The 27,680-nt window shown below is 41.2% G+C and overlaps 2 protein-coding genes across 8 annotated transcripts; one reads left to right on the plus strand and one right to left on the minus strand.

Annotated features, from left to right (window-relative positions):
• Nucleotides 1–1,262: 1,262 nt before the first annotated feature.
• LOC308080808 (sorting nexin-14-like) lies at nt 1,263–19,878 on the minus strand. 5 transcript variants are annotated; one of them, XM_080422817.1, is made up of 30 exons: nt 19,809–19,878; nt 19,436–19,580; nt 18,070–18,130; nt 16,893–17,056; nt 16,609–16,729; nt 16,009–16,082; nt 13,972–14,050; nt 13,831–13,874; nt 13,660–13,747; nt 13,482–13,566; nt 13,232–13,388; nt 12,655–12,730; nt 12,326–12,376; nt 12,119–12,199; nt 11,877–11,991; nt 11,301–11,456; nt 10,891–11,015; nt 10,125–10,186; nt 9,256–9,382; nt 8,093–8,288; nt 6,903–6,986; nt 6,575–6,705; nt 6,152–6,260; nt 5,728–5,768; nt 5,264–5,383; nt 4,948–5,071; nt 4,220–4,384; nt 2,902–2,997; nt 2,433–2,524; nt 1,263–2,316 (listed from the first exon to the last, which is right to left on the minus strand). In XM_080422817.1, the coding sequence occupies exons 4-30, from the start codon at nt 17,027–17,029 to the stop codon at nt 2,251–2,253; spliced, it is 2,802 nt and encodes a 933-aa protein (XP_080278943.1). In that variant the 5' UTR covers nt 17,030–17,056; nt 18,070–18,130; nt 19,436–19,580; nt 19,809–19,878; the 3' UTR covers nt 1,263–2,250. The 5 variants fall into 5 exon arrangements, with proteins under 5 accessions (XP_080278943.1, XP_080278946.1, XP_080278942.1 ...); XM_080422820.1 differs by lacking the exon at nt 18,070–18,130 and having other exon boundaries at nt 6,575–6,675; XM_080422816.1 differs by lacking the exon at nt 18,070–18,130.
• Nucleotides 19,879–22,467: 2,589 nt separating this feature from the next.
• LOC308080462 (interleukin-10 receptor subunit beta-like) lies at nt 22,468–27,437 on the plus strand. 3 transcript variants are annotated; one of them, XM_080422357.1, is made up of 7 exons: nt 22,468–22,615; nt 22,751–22,871; nt 23,789–23,949; nt 24,360–24,517; nt 24,811–24,955; nt 25,171–25,334; nt 25,673–27,437. In XM_080422357.1, exons 1-7 carry the CDS (start codon nt 22,582–22,584, stop codon nt 25,949–25,951), a joined length of 1,062 nt encoding a protein of 353 aa, XP_080278483.1. In that variant the 5' UTR covers nt 22,468–22,581; the 3' UTR covers nt 25,952–27,437. The 3 variants fall into 3 exon arrangements, with proteins under 3 accessions (XP_080278483.1, XP_080278484.1, XP_080278485.1); XM_080422358.1 differs by having other exon boundaries at nt 25,186–25,334; XM_080422359.1 differs by having other exon boundaries at nt 24,381–24,517.
• The last annotated feature ends 243 nt before the right edge of the window (nt 27,438–27,680 follow it).

The following is a 27,680-nucleotide window of genomic DNA, read 5'->3' on the forward strand; positions in this document are numbered from 1 at the left end:
ATATATATATATATATATATATATATATATATATATATATATATATTTATATATATATATATATATTTATATACTCGCGGGGGGGGGGGGCGCGGCCTGAAAAGGTTGAGAACCACTGCGTTACGTTACAGACAACTGGTTCTCAAAGTGGGGTCCGTCCTTGGGGAGGTTCTCCAGGGGGTCCATGCAGTCCTCGGATCAAGACTATCATCGATGTATTTTATCGAGTCTGACTTTTACTTTCGTATCTAAGATATGCAAATGTCAGAATTGATCAAATACATACAGTCTTGATCCAAGGTTAACAGTGTATAATTTGCCCTAGGCTAGTGTCAATCATTGTATGCCCATATATGGAGATCTCTATCTCTGTCTATCTCTCTGTCTGTCTGTACAAAGCCCCACCTTTGTGATATCCTTTTAACAAATCATTGTAAACCGTACCTCTGTACAATTTGTAAACTGTTAATACATGTATTCAATCAATCAATCAATCAGTCTGTACATATGTGCCAAACGGTTGTTGTTCTGTTCATTGGATTGAAACATCACAGACTACTTCTTTATATAAAACAGATGACTTTATTAAACAAATCCTAATCTACAAGACAAAAGCTAAAGTACGTGAAAAGTACATAAATATGAATTAGAATTATTGTGAAGATGAAATAATTATCAATGAATATGTATTATTCAAATTCCTTAAAAAATCCTTTAACATGTTCAAACATTGGAACCAGATACAGTATATAACCTCTTTATAGATTCATTCAAAGATGGTTTATAAGGGCCAGATCCAATCAGTCTAAAAGGAGAGAGATGAATTAATAATAATAATAATAATAATATCTCATATATAGCGCTTTTCTAAGTACCAAAATACGTTTTATATGGGGGGGGGGGGAACAACAAAGAAAAACAACTTTATTAGGAGAAAAAAACACAAAGAAAGGGCTAAGACTAAGGAATAAAATCAATAAAAACAGTGGAGTGATGAGAAAGTGTGGAATTAGCTGGGGAAAGCCGTATTGAAGAGCTGGGTTTTGAGATCGGTTTGGAAGATTTGGAGGGTGGGGGCTTCTCTGAGAGTGTTGGGGAGTGCATTCCACAGGGTTGGGGCAGAAAAAGCTCTATCGCCCCAGGTACGGTACTTGGTCCTGGGGACCTAAAGGAGGTTGGCGTCACCAGACCTGAGGGAGTGGGAGGGGACATGACGTTTGAGGAGGTCGAAGAGGTAGGGGCGAGCCAGATTGTTCAGTGCCTTGCAGTGGTAGGAAAGGGTACTCACATTTTTTACTTCAGTAAAAGTATCAATACTGCAATATGGAAATACTCTGTTACAATTAAAAGTCCGGAATTCAAAATGTACTTGAGTAAAAGTAGAAAAGTATTGGCTTCAAAATGTACTTAAAGTACCAAAAGTAAAAGTACTCATTATGCAGAATGTCCCATTTAAAGTTTTCTAATGTATATATATCTTTTTTAAATAGCAGATCTACAAGCTCACAATGCGCTTGTAGATCGGCTATTTTCAAATGGTCGAAATACATAGGGCTGAAGTGGTTAATGTATGTTTTGTAATAATAATCAAAATCTACAAAGTAACTAGTAACTAAAGTTTTCAAATAAACCTAGTAGAGTAAAAGTACAATATTTGCCTCTGAGATGTAGTGGAGTAGAAGTAGAAGTACTGGAAATGGGAAATACTCAAGTAAAGTACAAATACCTAAAAATTGTACTTAAGTACAGTACTTAAGTAAATGTACTTAATTACTTTACACCACTGGTGCCGTGTAGGTGTAGAAATGTAGAAGGATACAATTAGAACAAAGAAAAGAGGTTATTAAAATGGACACCTTGATTGGTTTGTGAGCAAAGCTCCAAGTTATTATGAAGGACAAAGTTATATAACCCATGTGCTACAAGTGAGGAGTTCATAAGGTGGAGGGGGTGAGCAGCAGCGAATGCACAACTTCCAGTGTGATGGCTACAGTTGGGTGATAGTGAAAGAGTGTGACCTCTCTCTCTCTTTTGAAGGTTCAGACACACACTTTGGTAGCTTTGTAGCCATTAAGGGGGTTCTCCCCATTCCCCGCAAGGCCTAGTAGTTGGTGAAGGCCGTTCTCTGTTCATCCAATCTCTTCCCATGCCTGGCGGACAACATGGCAAGTGGTCATTGTGGTAGAAGCTCGTCGAGAGGCCAGTAAGAGAGTATACATCCATTTAAAGTTCAGCTGCCCAGGTCTAGTATCAGTTTACCTTGTTTAATTCTGGAAAAAGTTCTTGAATGACGATGTCCAACAGCACATAAGTCAGCTGACGAAAAATATACAGAGTTAAGGATGAAAAAGCCACCTAAGACATCATTAAATTGTATTGCGTGCGTGCGTGCGTGCGTGCGTGCGTGCGTGCGTGCGTGCGTGTCAGGGTACCTGTTTGTTAAGAACTGGCTGTTGTAGTCCATCGAAGAGCAAGCGCACTCCTTCATACTTGGCCTCTTCTCCAATACACTTTCCTAGGAGATCTGAGGAAAAACAAATTACGTATAGGTGCCTGACAGATTTAAAACCCTTAAATGTTTAAATAGTTTGACACACACTCTAAAGCAATGATTGTTATGGGAATATAGCTATTTAATAATGATTTTAACAAACCAACAAAACAATATCACTTACACAGCACCTTTAATGTTCAATTGAAAGAACTGGTAATGTTAACGAAAATCTACTCTAACCGTAAATTAATTGATATCAGGGGACTCTAAGAGTGTATTTCCAAACGCACCCTAACTTGGCTGATTTACAAGGTTTGTTTAAAAAATGTCCCATGTCTACTACAGACATTCATGACATCCTAGAAATATTATAAAAATATAAAAAACAACAACAACTGAATGAATACCTGGACTATAACTCAGCATCTCCTCAAATGTCTTTTCCGCCCTCTTTTGTATGTCCGCAGTTGACCTTGGTTGACTGCTTTCCCTGAACACAGCATCTGGTTGAGCAAAAAATACATGAGAAGAGATCAAAGTAGTTCCGGCATTTGGCTACAAAGATTCAGCAGCCACACTTCCTCAGGACGAGCAAAGAATACATAATATGTATCAAATCACATGATGTAAGAACCATTCCTTGTGTTGTTGCTGTCATACAACTGGGAATGCTCAGACTAAGCTATAACGGGTCACCTCATTAAAGCTGCAATCTGGAACTGATTTTAAACGCTTCAACCCTCTATACTTCGTAAACTTGAGAAAAAAAGAATAAAATCACACCCAGTGTGAAGTGGGCGGTGTGGTCACAGTGGTCATCACAGTGATGGAAGAAGTGATGGAAGAAACCATAACTTTAAAAAAATAGATTTATGTTTTTTTTAAAGTTATGGTTTCTTATATAGGGCTATGCACATGTGTCATGTTTCCCTAGCCAATCACAGCCCTGAATAGACTGTGATTGGCCAATCACGGTGCAGGGTTAGGGGGGTACATTTCTGGCCAATCACAGCGCAGGTTTGGTGTGCAAATATCCAAACCTCACATATAGGGGCGGTTTCACCGCCCAAAAAGAAAATAGACCTGTAGAGCTGCAATTTTCACTGGATGTTAGCCCCAGAATAGGAATGCTTGGGTTCACGTGGTTGATGAATAAAACATTGTTTTAACCAATCTGTATGGCAGAGTATTTTAATACAATATAACTAGCTCATCTACGTACGCCCTTCACTGGTTCTCAACATCAGGTTCGGGGACCACCAAGGGTCCAAATGGACCCTTACAGGTTTGCTTGATTCAGCAGCAAGTAAGTAATTAAAGTTGTATGGTCTATCTTGCTTTCTTTGGTGTGAACTGTGAAGAATGATCTATGAAATGTTATGTCCCCCCACAAAAGTATCCATTTATCTATAGGGATAGGATATTTTAATGATCCTTATATGAGCCTCATTCACCGCTTCATCCAACAAACACATCTCACTCCCAACTTGTCAGGCTGAGATTTTCATAGACTAACATAAATAACGTAAACTAATGTAACATAGTGTCATCTCCTCTCCTTTCATTATCAGTCAAAGGAGAGAGGTTCAATTCACTGGTGAATACCGCTGCGCGATGGTTGACGAGTTATGTTATTAAACCTATTCATTAAAAAAGTTAATTGCATGCTGGGGCCTGTCTGGCTTGCAGATATCTAAGCAGACTCATGTGTAAATCTTCTGGTACCTCGAAGGAGGGTGATGAGCGACACAAGGCGGTGCTCCTGGGCCACTCGGCCCAGTTTGGCCTGGAGGCAGTAGTCTGTGTACGCCTCTAACGTATTCTTGAACAGGATCCTCCCGCCCATCAGCAGGTGATGCAGCCAATCGGGGATGTGGAACACAACACGGCCTGCGAGAGGCAGGAGAAAGTGAACAGGCAGATCAGAAAGATGCAATGAGAGAGAAACAGAGATGTGAACATAGGTGGTGGTCAGACTGTGATCAAAGGACTATATTTGCTATATTTGACTGTGATCAAAGGACCATATTTGCATATCTGGGACATTATGAAACTGAAGTTTGTTTTATTATTATGAAACTGAAGTCAGTTTCATAATGATTATTAGAGAATGATGCAATTTAACATAACTCCAGTAGGCCTACAGAGCATTGTGTTCTTTTACTTGAAGAAATAATAGCAAACAAATAACAAACAATTAACAACACATTTGGCTACAATTTGGTATAGCATTAGTTTGCTTTTAACCAACACATATACATTGCTGCAAAACATTTTATATCTGGAATTAATTTGATTTCTGGTGGTAATGTGTTACAGCCCTTTTTGGAGAAAGCTGATGGTCCAAATGTATAGTTCTACATTGTGATATTTTACATTATGTTCTATTGTCAATTGATATATGTGGAAAGAGGCTCTGTGGCTAGACTGATTCAAATAAAGACCCCACTTACCGATATACATTAAGTAGTCATACACCCCCTCAACCGTGATCATTTCCATGAAGCAGTTCTGATTGTGTCTCTTCTCAGCCATCTCTGACCAGTTGGCATTGTTTTTGAAGAGCTCATTGAGCAACTGACAGAAGGAAAACAATAAAAATGTGTAAGGCCCAATTGACAGGCCGACAATAGCTATTGTCGGTCCGCGACACCATCCTACGATGAAGCATAGATTGGACATCGGGTGAAGAATTTGACAGTACAGAATATTTCAGGTACTTATTTAATATACAGGTATATAAGGATCTCCTCTACCATGATTACTAACCTTTTTGTCCATTTCTGAGGTGGGGCTCAGGATGGTAAGTTCAGGACTGTTCGGTTTGGGTTTGGGGGATTTGCAAGAATTGCGGAAGGACTTAATAAAAGGCTCCAGATGCTGTCCTTTCTAGGAGGGGGGAAGGCACAGCGCAGAGTATCAGTCTATGTTATTTGAGTTTTATTTTCTATACAAAATGTTATGCTCAAGGTAGTGGATATTCAGTCGCCAGGGGCAATCATCTGGTTATAGCTTGTAGCTGGATCAAGTTAGGCACTGTTAGCATGGTGGAGTTTAGGCATGGGTTTGATGTGATTAAAGCTGCAATCCGGGACTTATGTTAATGAATAAAATGTTATTTTAACCAATCTGTGTGATAGAGTATGTTAATACAATGTAACTAGCACATCAGTGGTTGGACACGCATGCACGCAAGCACACACACTCACACTCATTAAGAATGCTTTACTCACCTCTATTATCAGTTTGCTAGGCACAGACTTAAAGATTTTCCCTGTGAAACAAAGTTTATCGAGAGGTCATTGTTCTAGTCTGTCAGTTTAGGCCTTCTGTTGACATCCAATGATTTCAGCAGTCCTTTTTTTCATGGTAGCTCTAGGTTAGTATTGTCCAACAATTACAAAGAGTGACAAATTGTTTAGCTTGTTTTTTGTGCACCAAATCACTTTGAACTTTTAACAAAAACAGGCACAAATGTAAATGGTCAAAATTGTGAATATAGCATTGCAGTGCGTTGTGAGCTTGCTATTCATTGTTCGACGAATATAAAGGGCTTCAGTGATTAAGTCAAGGTTATCAGAAAACAAGCAAGATTTTTTTTTATTCTACTGTCACAAGCCCAAGGTCCCATTAGGCAACACGAGCCCGATAACTTACCAAGGTTGACATCAGGTAACATCTTGGTCCGGAACTTAGATTCCATATGAGGGGAAAGGAAGTCAGCCAGAAGCTGGCTGTTGCTCAGCTCGGAATGCTGCAGAAGTTTCTGCAATAAGAACAGACACGGTTATTTATATTGTTTGCTGACTAGGGTATCTATACTTACTGTATAGTTTCAAAGGCACAGGAAACTTAAACTGCATCCCAGATATGGAATAAATAATTATAAAGAAATGATGAGTACAATTTAAATACAGATGTATACCAGTTTTAAATTACTTTCACTTCCCTGCACAGTAGATGCACATTCCCCCCAAAAATGTCTTGTTCATTTACAAACACATTGACCTATGTGCAACATGCCTGTCAGATCCTATGAAGTGACAACTGAATGAAGTTTAGACTCAAGCAGATCTCTACCTGCAAGTACTCCTGGAACTCCTCCCGTTTCAATGTTAGGTACTCGTAATTTTTAGGTCCAATGATTCTCTTGGACGGCAACTGCGCATCTGGGAAAGGCCCTATGAAGGGTGTAACAAATACACAGAAGACTGTGTATATAGTACACTCAATATAGTACATACTATAGAAGTTCACTCAAAGTTACTGGGCTGCTATGGTCATAATGGGAATGGGAGTTCTGGGAAAGAAAGTGGGTTTATTTATAGACTACTGAAACTAATTGGAAGTGTATAATGACCATACAACATACAACATACTGAATAAATATTTGTGCAAAACTACCTACCATGGAACTCTGTGAGCTTGGATTCAAGGACATAGAACTCTGCGTATCTTCTGTACACAGACCAGTTCTCCGTCTCATGCCCCACTGCACACAGGCACAGAGCAGACATATCAGAAGAAGTGCTATGTATATCATCTATTTAAATCAAAAAGCATCTTTAGAAGAAAATGCTGAATGGCAACAACACATTTTAGCTTGTCATTCCATCATTGAATTCTATATGCATTCCATCCCTTTAGCTAGACACATAAAGACTGCTGCTTTGTTCTCTTGGGTATTTCATCCCTGTGTAAAAAAGGCATGGTAAATGGTGCTTGGTGACTGGTCACAGCGCACATGGCCTATTGCTGTCCGTCAGCGGTGGTGCTGAATCATTCACTGATTGAAGCATAGAGTGACATGTGCTGTCCTTAATCCATTGTATTTCAACTGGCAACCTTTTTCTTTGTTGTGTACTTCCCAATATGTTTGTCTTGCAGCTCATTAAAGTGTCAGTTTGTGTTTATGATATAGAATATCAGCTATTTTACAGTCCTGAATTAAAACATTTTTTTTTATCAGAAGGGCCCCTCTGTGCTGAAAGTCTAGCTCCATCCCTGGTAATGGCGATTGTTTTTTAAAATATTTTTTTTGTCATTAGCTTGTGGGCCCCTGGGGGTTGTGCTGGTCTCCCATTGGTGTTTCTTAACCCTGTCCCCTATGTGGGGCTTCTATTAGTGTAACTTATTGGCCAGTGATGGACATTTTGAACCGCTTGTTATTTGACAAAAGCCTCCAACCAATGACGAGAGAGAAAGCCATTCACTAGCAGGGATGTTAGAATCTTTGATTGTAATACTGTGAGAATGTTCAATATTAAAGGTAGTAAAATAAAGCTCTCTGCATTGCCTCGTCGTTCAGACACTACGAGGCAGAATGGCATGTTTCAGTAATTTAAGGGCTGTTCACACCAAATTGTCTTTGTTATCATAGTGGTGTGTACTCTGCCATCTACTTGAATTAGAAATATTTTTTAAACTTTAGCTTATTTTTATTGTATAGTAGTGCTTGGTGTGAATGGCCTTTTATACTTGGCAACACAACCCTCTCTACCAAAATGACATATTTTCAACTAAAACAAAGTGTCAGTGTAAGTATAATAAAGTATATAAATGAGCCTTAGGTCGGAACCAGTAAACTCAACCCCTAACCTGCTTTCCGGTCATTGCGCTCCACAATGATACAGAACACCGGAATCTGCTCGCCCTTCACGTCATCATCATCGTCACAGATGCAGGGGATGGTGATGGTCCAGGCAGACAGGTCACGAGAGGTACTGAGTACGCAGGCCTCTTCCACGGGGTCGGTGAAGTCATCATCCTCCAAGACCATCATGGCCTCTTCTGCCTTGGTGGGAGTGAGAGGGGTGAGAGAGAGAGAGAAAGAGAGAGAGAGAGAAAGAGTCATAGTTACCAGGACTGTAACGGTATACATACATATTCATATCGAACTATTTCGGTACAGGGCAGGTACAGGTGTATTGTATACCGAACGAGTAACATAACAAAAAAAGGTTTTTGTGTGCAGAACTTACAAGTTCCCACTCAGACATTAAGAGAGTACCGAGTTACAGCAGCTCATACTATACATACACTACAGTATATAGCTCAATGCAGGAGCTCCACCGTAATCCTTGTGTTGAATGGAGAACAGATCTATACGAGCCGTTTGGCATTCCATAAGTTGTGACTTGTGATGTTGGCGGTAGATCTCTAATTTATAGCAAGCTGCAATGTCAGTATTATGAGGTGTTGTTTTAGACTACCACACTACTGCTACTATTGGAAGTCGGAACATAATGATAGTCAACATGCCAGTGGAACAAATGAACAAAGTGTGTACTGGTCCCAGGTATTGTTGGGTATTTTCAATTTGGGTAGACCTGTGTAGACGGCCTGTAATTCAACCTGACAGCATGTCGCGAGTTCAAATCCCGATCCCAGCGACCTTTGCTGCGTGTCACTCCCGTCTCTCTCTCCCCATTTAGTCTATAAATAATAACTACTATCAATAAAAAAGGCAGAAAAAGCCAAAAGAAAAGACCTGTGAAGACCTCTACTGCACAGTCCTGTAATGGTGTCATGTACGTGCCTAATTCATAGAAAACATTATATCTGTGTACTTTTATTCACACAGTAGATGTGTGAAGAAAAGTACTATGCAAGGTTCTTATGTTAGTGCTCACTCTAGAGGCCTATATTATGAATAATAAATGTAATTGTTGTCAGTAATAAATTACGGACAATAAAGCGTGAGAATTGGTGATACTCAGCTACCTCTGTGTGAAAATGGGTAGTTTCTAGGCCAGTCTTACCATATCGTCCTCCTCCTCCACCAGCCCGGAGGATGGCAGCATGGCCCCTTCCATGGTGGTGCTCTTGAACACTCCTTTGATCTTGCTGCCGATGCGTCTAACCCTGGAGGACTCACCCCTCTTCGACCTGCAGGTCACACAAAGAAGAGCTCAGACAGACAAATCCAAAGGGAATGGAGCAGAGAGAGAGTGACACAGAGAAGGATGGGAGTATATAATAAATATACACAGCAATCCCTAAGCTTGTGGTTTGATGAGTAGATATTGGAAATGTATGGATGGTTGAAGATTTTAAACTCAACATTTGGCAGTCATTACAAATGAACTGTTAACATGTATGCAGAAACCAACCAACAAGGACAAATGCACAATGTCACATGGTGTTCTGCGTGACTGCCTGTCAGATTGAGCAAACTAGAAAAAGAAAACGCCCTTCTGGCATTTGGCCCCGTCGGCCCGTCCTACCTGAAACCCCCAACACTTATTGAACATTTTTGAAAGTAAAACATCGGGCATAAGTGCTTATATAAAATATTTAAAACACACACACACACACACACACACACACACACACACACACACACACACACACACACACACACACTAATTTGTACTTCCATGTACTGTTATGTACTGTCATGTAGTGTTCTCATGTCTTACTAAATAAAGTACATCAAAAACACACACACACACACACACACACGCACGCACGCACGCACGCACGCGCACGCACACACACACACACACACACACACACACACACACACACACACACACACACACACACACACACACACACACACACACACACACACACACACACACACACACACACACACACACACACAAACAAATACTGTGGCACCCACCTGCTCACCCTGGAGTTCTTGGCAGGAGATACAGCAGCCGGTCTCAGAAGTTGGTGGAAGTACTGCAGAAGGACATGGAAACAGAACATCATCCATACCAACAACATACGGTGCCCGCCAACACTCCCGCTTCTCACAGGAGCCTCCCTATTTCTAACCCTTGTTCCTGACTGGTGATTTCTCCAGTTAATCTCCCGATTTAATTTGCAACCCAAGAAGAAAAAATACACTTCTACATTTCAGCCCACCTGGTGCAAGAGCTTCCCCTAATTTATACATCCATGTTCTAACCACTAGCCACACACACACACACACACACACACACACACACACACACACACACACACACACACACACAATATGCAGATATTTGTGCACGTACACCTGCATAAAACTCCAGAGACGCACGCACGCACGCACGCACGCACGCACGCACGCACGCACGCACGCACGCACGCACGCACGCACGCACGCACGCACGCACGCTGATGCATAACCACGTCTCAGACGGTGCTTGTAAAGTTAATGAAAAGCCTTCTTTTCCATCATCACCCCTAGACACACACACACACACACACACACACACACACACACACACACACACACACACACACACACACACACACACACACACACACACACACACACACACACACACACACACACACACACACACACACACACACACACTTTGTTTTTCTTTGAACACGTGTGCTATGGCTTAGGCAAATGAGTTATCAATAAGCATAGATGCTGTCATGCTGACCTCATCACTGTCGCAGAACATGGTGATGAACACGTCTTCCAGGAGGGACAGGACATGCTCATAGGCCTCAAATAAACACTGCATGGTTTGGAGTTTCACCACTTCTTCATACGGGCCCTGAGCAACTGGGGAGAAAAACACAAAAGCAGAATCGGAAACATCTTGATTACTAGATACATTCGTATGTTCTAGGAATTTAACAGTGATAACAGCTCTACACAAAAGTAAGTGTAAGTGTACGTAAGTGTAGTAAGTGTTTATACAGTACATAACCACGACACATCTATATTGATCTGCTTATTCATGTTGTAAAAACATTTAAAACACTACAACATACATTTCATCACTTCACACTTCATCAATATATCACCAACACAGCAGTCTACTGCAGGGCTATCCTTTATACGTACTGTTGCGTATTTCTTCCACTATGAAGGGGTCAAAGCGGATCTTGTCGATGCTCTCATCCAAACAATAGGTCTCGTAGATCTTCTTCAGCTCCTCATGAAGCGTCCGTTTATCAGAGTCCGTCATCTCAGGGCACAGTATCTTAACGTTGAATTCCTCTAAGAAGTACAGGGGGTCAAAACAGTCTGCTAGAACATCGCCGCCTTCCCACGTAAAACACGCCAGATCATGTAATTTTGCGTATACTGGCTTTTATTTCGAGAGATTTTGAGAGAAGAGAGCGAGCACTTGACACACAGAACTCTCAAAGTGTTATGTCAGGTGTTCACTTGTCCATCACAGAATAGAACGAGAGGAATTAGGTAAAAAAAATCTGCATACTGGACATGTCATACTTGGTCCACTAATTTTGTCTCTCTACACCAAATCTCTGTGAACTTTCGCCCCAGGAGCTATGGTTCATGTGGTTAAATGCACTGAGATCTCAATTAGATGTGAACTTTCTGCTACGCTCTTCTGGTATGAAAGTAACCGTATAAATTGTAGTGTGTTGTATGGAAATCGAGGATTTCTTTTACCAACAGTGAGGTAGAACTGGAGCACATGGACGGCCCCCTCCTGTTTCAGGAAGTTCATGAAGCGGAACAGCAGATCTTGCTGCTCTCTGATCTCCTTCAAGTCCAACTTCAGCACCTGAGAGCGGGGTGAAGAGTTGAAGAGAAAGACATCTGGGTCTGCTCATCCAAATATTTCCTAAATCCATTCAGGTGTGCGACGGGGAGGGGTAATCGTTTAGTTCAACCCAGTAGAAGGTACTCACAGAGTGGTTTTCGTAGCGAGCTTCAGAGAACTTTTGCAGGAAAGGTACCAAAGCTGAAGTTGGCTCTGTGGCTTCCTCAGGCTGAAAACACAAATGAGGGGAAACATTGTAGTTTGAATCACTCCCATTTAAAAACTTGCAATAGACAAAATAATAACATATCTACTAAATACATTGATCAACATAATGTTCAACATACAAACTTACTTGGGAGTTGTTGTTGTTGAAGAATAGGAGAATCAAACGATTTGCTGTGTCCTGAAATTGTATGAGCCCAACAAACAACTTCATGAAAAGCATGTTAAATCATATTCTGGAGGAACAGTCTTATAGCTGAAACAAATTCACGGTGCATAATCACTAGTGATTGTATTTTGTTTCTTTCTAATAACATGGTACAAACTACCAGAGGGATGGTTTTAAGAAATTGGTCTGAGAGAAGTGATATTAACCGAGAACATCAGATGATACCATTGAGATTACAGCACACCCAAACTACATGAAAAAATAAGTCTTTAATAATTGTGTACACTCACAGGATCAGCCAAGTAATCCATGGCGGGAAGGAAGACAGCACTAGCCAAGATGTCTCTTATCAGCAAAGTGAGAGATCTATGAATAGCAGATGGATCAAACTGAAAATGGGAAATGCTAAACAGGAATAACTTATCACCTCTTCCAGAGTCCAGAAACACATCCATTGATGTTGTGAACTTGTGATGTAATGTGCACGGTTTGATTTGCTGGGGGGATGGGATGGGATCCATGCCTCAGCTTTTGATATCCCCCCCCCTGGTTATTCATTTGTATTGCAATTTGATTAAAAAAATATATATAACAAGTTAAAATGAACCCCAGTGTCCCTATTTTGGGCAGAATTTAAAAGAAAAATAGGAAACATTTTTGAAATCGTGCTTTTTAAAATAAAAATGCTTGCAACACATGGCATCAATGCATTGTGAGCTTGTAGATTGGCTAATTTATAGCTATTTGTGTATGATAAAGGATATAGGGCTTTAAGTGGTTAAGAAAATGCGCCCTGTTTTGTTTTTACAAATCGAGCCCAGTTTATGTGAATAATTTTGACGGAAACATGTGGGGGACACCCAATACCTGCAGTCTGAAGCCTTGGGTGGCAGAATGTACTGGAATATCAACTCTGTCAGCTTCCTGAGGTAGAGAAGCTCATCTCTGCGACTGTGGAGAGCTACATGGAGATCAGGACCATATTCCTCCAGAGCAGCTCGCTGAAGATACACTACACTTTTCACTGCAGAGAGAAAGACGGTTGTGAATATACAATTTTTGCTCTCTGATTTTCTTTTCTGCATTCAGCAGACAGTTGAAGATACACGTGTGTTACCTTTTTGCCTTGCTTTGCTGATTATTTCAATGTGTTTTGTGGAAAGTCCAAGCAGCTTTTCTGTGATGAGAGAGGCCACGTCAATCTGAAAGAAAAATGATTATCTCTATAAACAGCCTTCATGTTAATGGTCAGTCAGCAACCTAAGCCTGACCTGTAGATCTATTCTGTTTGTTACCTTTTGGGCACGACGGACCAACACAGCTGCAACGAAACGCAAAGTCACTCTCAATTCATCAATGAATGCCTCGTCATCCGTCTTTTTCCTGCAAATAACCACTGCCTAAATGAGTAATTTCTGCCAAAAACATGTAGTGTATCATCATAATAATACAGGATCAGTACTTGCCTATACCAACGATACACAAAGTTTTCCAGAACCAACTCCAGAATCTTTACAACACAAAAAGCAGAAATAGCAAATTGAATTAGCATATTGAAAAATACATATACGTTTAACACTAATAAAAAATAATAATGATAAGATTACCTCTGAAAGAGAGGCATCCACCTTTGAGGGAACTTTCAGATCAAACCATGGCTGATAATTTTCCAGCAATAAAGATGGCCTGTCAAAACATAATAGCAAAATGAATGTAATTATTCAGTCTTTAGAATATACTAAAACGTTCATATTGTCACCAACAGCAAGGAGTGCTGTAGTTGTTCCAGGATAACTGCAGTGTATATTCTGAACACTAGAGGGAAGTGTAACTTCAAGGGCTGCCTTGTGGCTCATACTGATTCAGATTCAGGCACTTTCTACCCACCCTCATCCGTCCACAGATTTTGGGTTTGTTTGGGGTCATTTTAACTTATACTCTGGCTTTTGTGAGCACCCCAGTCCCCAAATAAGTTGTTTGATTCAGTATTTAGATATAAAATTTTATCAGACACGCCCTCTTCCTATACAAACCCATTGTAACTTCCAAAAACATTTTAATTATGATAGATTAATCGAAAACACCTGTCCTTGGTTCTGGTGACTGATATTGGCCTTCTAATAGGTGAGGTGGCCGTGTTTTTTCAATTACTTTTTTCATTTATTTTATAGTGTTTCTATAAGCAATTTTCCCATTTTTTAAAAAAACAAATAAATGAAAAAATTAATTGAGAAAACACAGGCGTGCTCAAGAACGAGCACACCATTCAAAGTAATAGGGCCACTGAATAGTACATGTGGACTCAATGGCCGTGTAATAAAGAAAAACATCACATGGATGCAACTGGGTCGTATCATCAGTGTTGTAGCCTGGGGTCATCGGGTGTTTCGGGTCTCGCAAGTCGCAACAACATACAGCATACACCCTCGCCCAGGTGACCCAGCCAGGGTTGATCAAGCCCTGACTTACGTCCCAGTAGCTACCCACGGTCAGTCCTATAGGGAAAGACAGGGCCACTCTTCTCCGGAAGTACTCTGCCGGGACTCGGCTCTGGCACGTGGAGGGACTAGGCTCTGTGGGTTGTCTCCTGGCCGGGCTCCTCCTTCGTCTCACCAGGTCCAGGACCTGAGCGCTGTGCCAGATCCGGTGCACCGCCCCGATCCAAACATTTCCTTCTGGCGTGATGGTTCCTTGGGCCGTAGTGGTACAGCAGGCTCCACTTGCGGATTGCTTGAATGGCCCTCCTAAAGGCCTCACCGTGGGTTTGTTGGACTTCTTCCTCACGGAAGACACAGCCTGGGGCGCTAACCCATACTGCTCCCGGGAGGCCGTCTACATTCCGGCTGTCAACAGTCTCTCCTGTGGTCACCAAACTATTCCTGGTTGTCACATAGTCTATTCCTATGAGCCACTATAAATAGAATAACTAATAAAGAAAAACATCACATGGATGCAACTGGGACGTATCATCAGTGTTGTAGCCTGGGGTCATCGGGTGTTTCGGGTCTCGCAACATACAACATACACCCTCGCCCAGGTGACCCAGCCAGGGTTGATCAAGCCCCGACTTATGTCCCAGTAGCTACCCACGGTCAGTCCTATAGGGAAAGACAGGGCCACTCAGTCCGCTTCTCCGGAAGTACTCTGCCGGGACTCGGGGAGGCTCTGGCACGTGGAGGGACTAGGCTCTGTGGGTTGTCTCCTGGCCGGGCTATTGAGTCCAACGGAGAAGTGACACCCTGTTCTTCCTCCCAGCAGCAGGTTGATTGATTGATTGACTGAATATTTTATTAGCAAGATTGAAAATAGTATGGCAGTAGGCCTACAAAAAAAGCTATGCTAAAAGGAAAACACAAAAAGCCCTGAGGGGCTTGTTTCCATTGTGGTCTGTTGTACTCAGTCAATTCATCATCAAGACATAAAATACATACATTACATATCAGCAGCAACAATACTAAAAGCAATAGTAGATTTATTTACAAAAACAAGTGGGGTGGGGGCAGGGGGGGGGGGGGGCAGAGAAGGCCACTCCCACAGTGCTCCTTCCATGGAGCTAGCTGAGGGAGTGCCTTGTTTGACTTTCTGGGGGAAAGCTAGTAGAGGACAGAAGTGTGTGTTACTGTGTTAACAGGCAGATGACTCACCTGTGCCTTTTGCATTTGATTTTTCCACATACAGCACAGCTGTGACCCAGTGGAAACAGCTCCTGCTGGTATGACTGTTAAGAGAGAAAGGTAAATGAAGCCAGCTCAGAAGATAGTCATTTAGATAATAATGGTTAGTAGTAGGAGGACACACAGTCACACACACGCACGAGAAAGAGAGCGAGAAAGAGAGAGGGAGATTGTACATTGAGTCTTCATTTAATTGGATTCTTGAATGTGTTTATTTTCTTTCTTTTTTTCTCGACTTTGTAACAAGGCAATTACAAACGTGCCTGGCCTTGTCTATTCGTACTCGTTACTCATACTCGTTGTCATGTTTGGACACAAGATACAGCAGATCTTAGCAGAGTACAAACATGTCACTGCCTGCAATGCCACCCCAGCTAATTTATATTGTATGTGCATGTGATAATAAAGCACCTTGAACTTGAAAAAACAACAGCCAACGCCTGCCAGTTGCCTGTACTTACGGGATCCTAAGATCACAGCAATCCTTTCAATCGCTATCACACCATTCATTGTAATGACATTTCTGATGTAATCATTCACAGGCCCCTCTATCAGTGATATTTGACCTACCTTAATCTTTGGCTTGATGGACACAAAAAAGTTGGGTAGCAGCGACTCAGGTCCCAAGGAACAGTAGAAAGTCACCATGCCAGCCAGAAAGGACCAAAATCCCATAATAATGTGTATATATCTGTGAACACAGAAATTGCAGTATTCTGTTGTCTAAAAAGAAACTATAGCAATGAACATGATAGGCTAATAGGACATGCCTTTAAGATATTACAAGTAAGCAATACAAGTAATTAAGTAAGTATTATATGTGGAACAGGACACGTTGTGTGCACGTAGCCTACCTGTTTAACAGAACAGTGGACAGCAGCAGAACTAGTAAGAGAAAGCAGAACAGCGGGTATTGGCGGCTCATCTCTCTGATTAGGTCCAGCTTCAACCTATGTCTCATTTTCTGCAGATAAACTTGGATGGATTCCATTGTTGCTTTGTGTGTATTCGTCTATTACTGTAAAATGAAAACAGAAGTGAAACACCCTGTCACGGGGCAAGTGGTTAGTGAGCCCGCCTAGGGAACCAGCTGGCCCTGGTTGCCCCAGGTTCGATTCCAGGCTATCCCAGCATATGTGCCGATGATATGAAATTTGTCCCTGAGCAAGACTCTTAACCCCAATTGCTCACAGGTTCTCATTGGAAACAAGACCGCAAGGACTTTCATGAACGACCTGTTAAAAGGAATTATCCTTTATCCCGTGCCCTATAGACATTAATAAGGAACTTTACATGCACACACTGCACAACTGCTTCCCAATGCATTTACCAGCAAGCCGGCTGGGAACAGTATTTAGTAGTGTTGTATTGCACGTGTCCTTATATGGATATATCTGAAGACATTCTAACACTCAGTGACTGAAAGGGTTTTTAAATGTTTATTGATTGACACTGTGTGGGCAAGTTGAATTGTTTGGGGGGTCACCTGTCTCTCCTCTGCAGTGCTGGCAATCCTGTTGATTGGAATGGGCCAAGCACTGTAGAGGAGAAGGGGTGTGTGTTTATGTTGGTATTATATTTTGTCTTTAGTTAATAATTGGTGAATGAATTGGCGCCTGGGAAACCTGTAATGAACATATGTGACTTACTTCATTATGACATAATTGTGTAAAATATCTCATGGGCCTTAGTTAGCCTGGTTTGAGTATTTAGTTACCAATTAGTAATCATGTGATGGTTTGCCTCACCTGCTTAAAAGGCATGCTACAGGTGAGGGTACAAGTTCAGTTTGGGCTTGAAGCTAGCCATGACAACATCCAGGGGAGAGCTACCAGGGCCTTTGTTGAAGGGTTTCCTTGTTATAGTTTCTTAAGTTCCTGTTTGGTTTCATTTATTTAGCTGTCAAGTGTATATTCTAAGTTCTGTTATTTGGAGCTTTGGTTTTGGCCAGTCGTATTTATTTTGTATTATTTTTGCCGGTCTGCACTGTGAATAATTGTGCACATTCTGAGAGAAATAAAAAGCAAAAACCTGCATGGGTGGACTCGTCAACTTTGTGGAGCCTTGGCCGTTCGAGCCTTTTCACACGCCCCTATAAAATCCACATCCATTAATAAAGGTGTACAGCCATACAGCAGCTGTGACACAAAGCACATAGCACATACTGTACTGTATAGACACATAGCTATTTTCACATGGTAGACAGGACATTAATATACTATAGCTACATTCTGCAGTGCACATATAGGCTACACACTGTGCCAAGCAGCAAGGGTTGAGAGGACACAGAGGTTCTCTCTCTCTCTCTCTCTCTCTCTCTCTCTCTCTCTCTCTCTCTCTCTCTCTCTCTCTCTCTCTCTCTCTCTCTCTCTCTCTCTCTCTCTCTCTCTCTCTCTCTCTCTCTCTCTCTCTCTCTCTCTCTCTCTCTCTCTCCAATCAAATAGCACTATACATACAGTAGTGTTTTCCGGACCACACACAACTACTGCCCTACAAAGCCAAAGTGCGGTAACTACATTTTTTAGACACATTGACTTATTCGTCTCAAAGGTCAAATCAGCCTTTGTGATTTTGGGGGATACAATTACCCCATGAACACATGTACAATTAGTGTAATATCACTTGTATACCAATAACCCATTTGGCTGGCCAGATGAAACGCTTTAGCCTTTTTTATCACTGGACTTTGTAGGACATATGCAGGATAATATATCATTTGGAGAAAAAAAAAACATCCAAACTCTGATCCATAATGAAACCAATAATGGCACTATTGTGCTTTTGGCAATATAAAGGTATGTTTTCTCATGCCATTAAAGCTCCTTTGAATTGAATTGAATGCACACATAAGTATCCCCTATCCTATAGTTTGGCACTGTACAACATCTGAAGGATCAAACCCTTCCTCACCAAGACGTCTCCTCATCCAAGTCTAAATCGTCTTCATGCTTGACCGGTGCAACTCTTACCTTGCTTGTGCGTCACCTGCAGACAATCTACAGGGCTTGCACAGCTCCACAACAGCGGAGTTTATGTTCCACACATTCTCACTGACCAACTGGTCAAATATGATAGAAAGGACGAAGACTACCATGTTGACTCATTAAAAACAAGGCAGTGTTACTAGTAAAAGGCGCCGATGGCCTAGCGGTTAAGGCGCATATCATAGGCTCTACTGCAGCCTGACAGCATGTCAAAGGTTTGATTCCCGAGTCTGACGTCCTTTGCTGTGTGTCACTCCTGGCCTCTCTTTCCCTGTTTCCTGTCACACTCTACTGAACTATCTGAACAAAGGCAGAAAAGCCCCAGAAATATCTTTAAAAATAACAAAAAACAATGAAAACGAGTTTAAAACACTGACAACAAGGAAGGCACACCAGGCGACACAGGCACTCACTCAGCTGTTGCTTTGCTCAGGCACGTCAGGCCTCAGGGCCTGCCGACTTTCCCACCAATAGGGTGGGAATCAGCTTTGATCATTTTGTCGTCAACACGGTATGCGAAAGGGCATCCTCCGTGCCAGGATCGGACGCCAAAGGTACCTAACCAAGCACCGAACAAGTAGGCAGGGCATGATGTAAGACTGAAGCAGAAGAATGGTTCATCTGGTCTGTAAATATGAAATATGCATTTTTAAAAGAATACAGCAGTTAAGTAGCTCTACAGTCATATTATATAATGTAATACCACATATACTACTCAAACATTTGTAACACTTCCTTCTAGGATCCTGGTGAATTCATAGCCAGATAAAGTCTGAGACATTTTACCTTTACCGTGTAGAGGAGACATGCAAAGAAAAGACTGCTTATCCACCTTCAACAATCCAGGGTGTCTGAGTTCTCCTGATGGTGTTGTCAATTACAACTATGAAAAAGGTGTGACGTCAAAGTGTTCCAACCTGTCAGGTTACATTGTTTCTCTCTGTATCTAGGCCAGAAAGAGGCCCAGAGTTATTGGATTTTGGATTTAACTTACCCACATTCCCCACAACACTCCCACGTTCAACAATAACACAAATAAGAACAGAACACCACACTTCCAGGAAGCTGGGAAATGTAATCCCCCCCTTTTCACCTCCCAGGCCGGGACCCTACATTATTTTGGATATAATCTTTCACTGGTATATTTTTTCACAATAACCATTCCATAGGAGTTTTTGGAAATGTATTTAATTATGTATTTTACAGTTAATAAATACCATTTCTGACAACTTGTTCCAAAATATCCTCAGAGCAGGCCCTAGTAGGACCCTGCAGCATTAATTTTTGAGCGGTACTTCAATAGAGAAATTCTGTAATGACAGTGGAGCTACATTTTAGTAGTCGCCAAAAAGACAAATGAACGTTACACAGTATGACTTTAAAAGCAACAAGATGTTGCCCTACTCTAAACATACTTGAACACACAAGTCTCACTGCTACATGCATGCAGCTAAGGGCTGACACTGGATTGATTTGTCTGAGAGGGCTTGTTCCAAAGGTCAAAATCAAGCTCAAGAATAAGCTTCTCTCTGCTCCTAAATGTCTAACATATTAACAGAATTATTCACAGAAATGTATGGAGTGAGTGCAAACTATTGTGACATCACAGGTAAATGTAATTTGTAGGCCTACAGAAATACACTACATGTTTTGTTAGTAGTCACATAGCCAGCTTAATTATTTCAGAATCATCAATTTGATCCATGATCAGAATGATCCAGTCTGTCACAGAAGGCTCAGGGCAATATAGGCCCAAATTCAGAAATAAACCTAATAGTTGGTGCAAAACAAACCTTTACTAAAACATACAGAAGTACACCTTCACAGAAGGGCAAAAATACAGAAGGCTCAGGAGGCAAATACAGAAATAAACACAAGCTCTTCATTTAACTAACAGAAGACTTATAAACAAGCAATTGCACTTACACACAGTCTAATAAATACCATAAAGTCCAATTAACTCAACACTCTTCAGCTGGGTTGCCCAGGTGGAACCTATCTCTCAAACAAGGGCACACAGAGAGTGGAGGGGAAGTGCAGAACAACAAGGAATCTTTTGAAAGGAAGAGACGTGCTGGACGCCAGGGATGCGCCATGACACTCATGGGTGGTAAACATCGCAACCGGAAGTTCAATAAATACATTGCAGTGGATGGAGTCGGCTGGACCAGCTCATGAACAAACATTATTTATTTCTGAACCTTGTCATATAATCGGTTCAGGAATATAAAAGAAGACATATCACAGGTTGTTTTCTAATCACTTGCTTTTTGATGTGCACAGTACATAATGGCAGGTATCGTTTCTGTCTCGGATGTATTGCGAGATTTGGTTGCCAGACAGGAAATGGGGGACAGTCTCATGATACTTTGGCCGTTCAGAAACATACTTTGTGCTCTTTAGATACCTCTACACAATTATACAGTGTACACACCAAACAACACAGCAGAAAACAATATGTGATATGTCTTCTTTTATTTTCCTGGGTCGAGTATTTTATAAAGGTCTTAATTGTTCAGAAATAGTGTTTGTTCATAAGCTGTCCAGCCGGCTCTCATAGGCTCCAATGTTATTTCACTGAACTTCCGGTTTGAGTCTGCCACCCAGTGCGACAAATCTGCCACCTGGAATTGTAGGATAGAGAAAATTATGTTGGCGTCTATTCCTTTTAAAAGAAATTCCTTGCGGAACAAGGGGAAGAACAAACTGGGCAAAGGCTGAGTTAGCCTCGTAAACCACCTCCCCGGGGGTGGTTTACGAGGCTAGGGCTGAGTCACATCAGGGCAAAAACAGGAGCACACTGGACAGGACAGGGCATACATAACATGGCACACAGGGCAGGGGCAAGTCCAATCTTGTTTTAGCTTTGTTTTGTTAATTTATTGACATTTTATTTGCTTTAAAGTGAGATGGCCTTTTAATTCATCTAAGCCCACAACGCTGTATTGACAAAATGCATATGCATAAACATATTATTCGTACATATCTGTCAAAATATCTGTCAATAAAGCTTTGAGTGCTTATTTTGGTCCTTTCATTGTGTGTAAACGGAATGCCACCATAGTGTTAGAAATGCCACCTGTTGGCATTCATTGCTACGTCATTTGTGTTGACATACCGTACAGTCAGAAAAGCAAGAAGGCCTACATGCTCACGAGTCACAGTGAGTCCTTCCTTTGAGGCACGTGCAACCCCCTCCCATCTCTATTCAATTCACTGAACCTAAAAATGTGTGGAGTAAAAACGATTTGATGCTGGGATCACCAGATTCAAACGTATTCAAGCATTTTCCGACAGCTCTGACAAATAATGTAATGTTAATGTTACCACCTTATAACTTTGATTTGAACTCCCCTTTGGGGCGTGTCATTCATGTGAAAACATCTGCTCGATGCCAGTTACTTCTTACCACGTTTATGATTGTTGTGGGCAGTATGGGCAATGAGGAACTGCTGAATGTCACCGTTAACGTTGGTGGTTCTCTTTTTGCTCAGCTGCCCTCCCACTGAAAACAGAGTCCTGTTAGTTACACACAGTGGAATATAGCACTCCATGGAAGATGGCATTTTTCCTTTTCATACTTCAAATTCATGGCATGTATTTCATATTTTGAACATTTTTGACATCTTGTTTTTTACTTATTATGCTGAATATTTATTTTGGACGTATGATTCTGGTGTCTTTGTCTAAGGCTATGGTCATTGGATCTCTTTTTGTTTTTTTTACAGAGGTCTCTTCGCTGTCAGAACCTCGGAACGTGAGGGTTGAGTCGTATAATATGGGTGCTGTATTGAAGTGGGAATCACCTCCCAACGCACCCAAAGATCTGGTGTACAACGCAGAGTTCAGGTACTGTACAGTGTGTTATTGATAGTCTAAACAAGTTATTCTCAACCTTTGTAATGTCAAATACCCCTAGTTTGATATGCATGCATTAGGCCATGGACCCCCATTTGATACAAATTTGATCTCTATAGGACCCCCACCTACACTGCAAAATAAGTCTCAATTTAACAGCTACAGACCCATAAGGGTCCATTTGGTTCCTAACTATCAATCATTTAGCTGGTGACCCCCTGGAACCCCCTCAAGGACTCCTGGGGTTCCAAGGACACCACATAGAGAACCATTGGTCAAAAATAAATGTTATCTCTGGATGCTGAGACAATGGACATGGTAAATCTGACTTGACAGTTTACCAAAGCTGTAATTGTCTGTTTAAGGTAAATGTGCAGTCCGGCTATTTGATACTGTAGGCCTAGTATTTTTGTGTGATACTACCATGGCCATGATCTGAAGAGATATAAAGAGAAAGAAAAGCAGATAAAAGAAAGAGAATGAGAAAAAGGAATGAATGAAAGAAAGCTGTGTGTGCATGTGATGCAAAAGGGAACGATGTATAGTTTACAGTTAGAACAAATGAAAGGTCATCATATGAGGAACCCAGACATACAAAAGACAATTGAATCTATGTTCCCCATTTCATCTGGGAAGCGTCATCACATGCATGTGCTCAAACACACATACTGTACTGGCACATGTTGATATTCACTGTTGTTGTTGTTTTTTAAGTGACAGAATCTTTCTATCCTAAAATCACAACACTGGTTAAATGTCATGTCAGTGTCATGACATTGTTGTTATAGTGTTACACTTCATTATCTGTCTGTAGTCTAATGTTTGAATATCAGCTACATGGCATTTCAAAAACTTCATCTCAATGTTTAGATAAATATAATAAATGCCCATTAATTTTTTTTTGACAGTGATGATTCCTTTGAGCCTATATGTCCTGGCACAAAGGAACTACAGTGTGATTTTGGTCACCACATTAGCTGTCTTGGAGGTTATAAGTTGAGAGTGAGAGCGGAGCTGCCAGGACGGAGATCCAAATGGTCCACCATTGAATTTATCCCCCAAACGCATAGTGAGTCTATTGAACTTTATGATGGGACTGACTGGATAACTTTTATTTCACTTGACTGACTTTTGTTATTTTGTTTCAATTTTAAGGATATTGGAGCTCATTTTGGTCAAGCGACTATGACAAATATAATGTTCTACTGTTACTTCATTAGATTGAATAGAAAGGATGCTGAATAGTAGACTACATACTATAGTTTCGCAGTGCTCTGACTACACTTAATAACCTTTTCTGTAATTGTTAACTCAGTCATCTATTTACATAGTTATGAAACCGTTTTGAAAAGTGATACATCAATATGGTTTCTTACTTTTATATAATCATACAACAATAGCATCATTAGCTTTATTGATGTAATTCCCAGACGATGTATACTGCAAATTTCCTTCCCTTTCTGTGTCATGTCTGTCCAGCTGTCATTGGTCCTCCCACAGTGGGTTTGCATGCAAAGGGTGGAGCCATAGAAATGACCATCAAAGACCCCCTGCTGAGGGTCTCAACATCACTGAGAGTGTGCTACAGTAAAGTCACCTACCTTGTGATTTACTGGAAAGCAGGCCATGAGAAGGATGTATGATCTATTATACTGATTAAGCTCTATAACACAACACTAGCCTAGACTACGCCAGCCTACAGTATAATGAGACAACATCCATATAGTGACAAGATGTACTTTGGATGAAATGGCTTGAATATTGGTGTTAGTTAATCAGGCTGGCAATGAAATATGTCAACTATTAATGCAAGAAAAATGGCGGTGCACTCGATGTCACAAGCAAAGCACCAATCAGAGAAGAGATTCTGGTGTCATACCACCTCAGTCTGTCTATGTACTGATGCATAGTTCACTATACGTTTCACCAGGTGTCTGAGAAGTCAATCAGCGAACAGCGACACAGGTTCTGGCCCCTGGAGTCTGCGGCCAACTACTGCTTCCAGGTGCGGGTCCAAATACCAGCATATCAAACCAAAGCAGAATACACAGACCTCACGTGTGAAATGACCCCAGGTGAGTTGTGGTGGTGAGTCTGGTGACAGTCTGGTGGGGTCTAGGGGTGTGTGTGTGTGTGTGTGTGTGTGTGTGTGTGTGTGAGTGTGAAATATGCCCCCCTGACTCCTGTGCTACAGACAACACCTCGAGCCTGAAGCTAGATGACGCATAACTTTAACACCACTGAGAAATGTTTGGTATCTTAATTAGGATTCTGTGGGAACTATTCTCAGTGGTTCTTGCTGCAGGTGGAGAGAAGCAGTGGCCGGGGACCCTGGTCTCCAGCTTGGTGGCGGTGGCTGTGCTTCTTCCTGTGATGCTACTGACTGCCTGGTTGATCCACAGAGGACGGCGTTTTCTGAACCCCAAGGTCAGCCTGCCACCACATTTCAAACAGGTATTACAGTGAGACAAAATTCTACACATTATATTCTATTTAGATGTGTTGATGTACAGTTAAAGTAACTCTATCCCTAAAATACTGAGGTTTAAAATCAGTGTTATTTTCTTGTCCTTGAAAACTATATATTAGTTTTTTACTGTGATATGATGAACTTCAATTATTTATGACGAGGTGTCACATTTCTTCCCAAATGGAGCACAATTCATTTGTTTTGCGACACCCTGAAACCTTGCAACCATGTAAATACCATTACCAGTGATAGCATGAGATTTCAATCACTGCAAATTCAAACTAATTCTATTCAATTTTGTTTTTCAAATCCCGTGTTTGAGGTTCCTGGTGTGTCCTCTGTCTTCCCAACCCTTGAAGATGCCTCAACGCTGCCGGAGCAGTATGATACGATCAGCAGCCTCTACGAAGAGCTACCCTATCATGCCATCACTTGCCAAAGTCCTTATGATAACATCACTCGCCAAAGTTCTTATCAGGACCTCAACAGCCTAAGTTCAGTGTGGCAGCCTATTGCCAATGCCACCGGGGAGAACTGTGATGAGGAACCACAGTATGGCAATGTTGTGGACGCATGTCTCAAGCCCTATAGAAATATTTAGGCTGAACTAAGTATTAGATTAGAACAATGGTTCTCAACCTGTGGGTCGGGACCCCAGGGGGGGGTCCCCATATGATTTTGGGGGGTCCCAGATGATAGTGTCAATCTAAGGACTTTTAAGACCTTAATACCAAAAAAAGGAATGAAAATAAATAAAACCATTACTGCATCAAAAGTAATCAACAAACTATACTATAAAAACTGGTCAAACATTGACCAAATTGGAAAAAAAAATTATACAAAGGCGTTTTGAGCTTGTAGATCGGCTATTTCTCAATGTTTATCTGTGGAACCGATTCAAACTAAATGTAGTCTTGCGTAGCCAGACAACTATTCCACAATCTCTGAATGCTATATAGAGTCTGGAACTACAACTCCCAAAATCCGATTGAGGAAGCTGGCACTTCCTTTCACGAAAATATATTTTAAAATATCTTTACACTTTACTTTTTAATTTCCATTTCTGCTAAGCAGCAAGCTATATATACTTAGATGATTTGTATTTATATTAGGATAAATTTGCGCGACTGTAAAGACGAAACGGAAATGGAGAGGAGGCTTCACATCCGGTTTATATTCTAATCATGATCAGAGCTTCCGAGTCCCAGACTGTATGCCGGAAACATTTTAAAATTGTGGGAGGCAACAGTCTGGTAACGTGAGACAAAACTAAATGTAATGCCTCAACTCCTACAATTCCAAGTGCTTGTCAGGGTGGGGGGTCCCCAGTTTAAATATGATTATTTTGGGGGGTCGTGGCCTGAAAAGGTTGAGAACCACTGTATTAGAATATAAACACTGTTACGCCATTCCACTGCCTGTCGGCTGTTGTGGGTAATCTGTTGCAAAAGGTTCTATTTACTGTTCAGTGCTCTCTCAGTACACTCACACAGACCCCCAAAAATTGTTAAGTTATCAAGGTCAGGGTCAAGGTCAAGTTTATAATGTCCCAAGCTGGGCAATTTGTGCTACAGCAGATCTAAGAACTCTAAAATACACTTTAAACATACATAAAACAAAAGAACATAGACATAGAACATAAAAAAAACATAAAACACCCAGATCATAAGTGTCCACAGCAGCAAGGCAACAACAACGTCCCCCCGTCCCCGTCCCCAGTTGTAGACCGCTGATCACGACCTCCATTGTTATGAAGCATCGCATTAGTTCAGACTGCAGGTAGCATAGAAGTTGTTTTGGTCACATGTGACATGTACATTCAGGTACTGTCCAATCACATACAGCTATACAATCTAATATGATCAAACAGATCCTTAGATGATCTACATTTGTGCTGCAATCACCACTGGCACATCCTCCCCAGCCTGCTCTGTATTTAAGACTTCCTTAATGTGGTTGTCATGTTCATTGATGTAAATACATTGTCATGCTCATTTAATAACTGTATAATAATTGTATCTTTAGGCTATGTCCTATGGGGGGGGGGGGGTGGGGGGGGGTGTTCCTATGACTATTACAATTCTAACTTAATGACTGTTTAATAATTGTATATTTTTAGGCTCTGTTCTATGGGGGGGGGGCTCCTATGACTATTATAATTATAACTTAATAACTGTATAATAATTGTATTTTTAGGCTCTGTCCTATTATAATGTTGATTGAATAACTGTGTATTTTTAGTCTCTTTACTATGAGGGGTTGTGAGGTGAGTCCAGTCTGTGTTGTGTTTGCACAGATTTGTTCTGGAGCAGAGTCACTCACACCAGCAC

This window comes from Gymnoscopelus braueri (assembly GCF_963280865.1).
Source record: "Gymnoscopelus braueri genome assembly, chromosome: 24".
Taxonomy (NCBI): Eukaryota; Metazoa; Chordata; class Actinopteri; order Myctophiformes; family Myctophidae; genus Gymnoscopelus; species Gymnoscopelus braueri.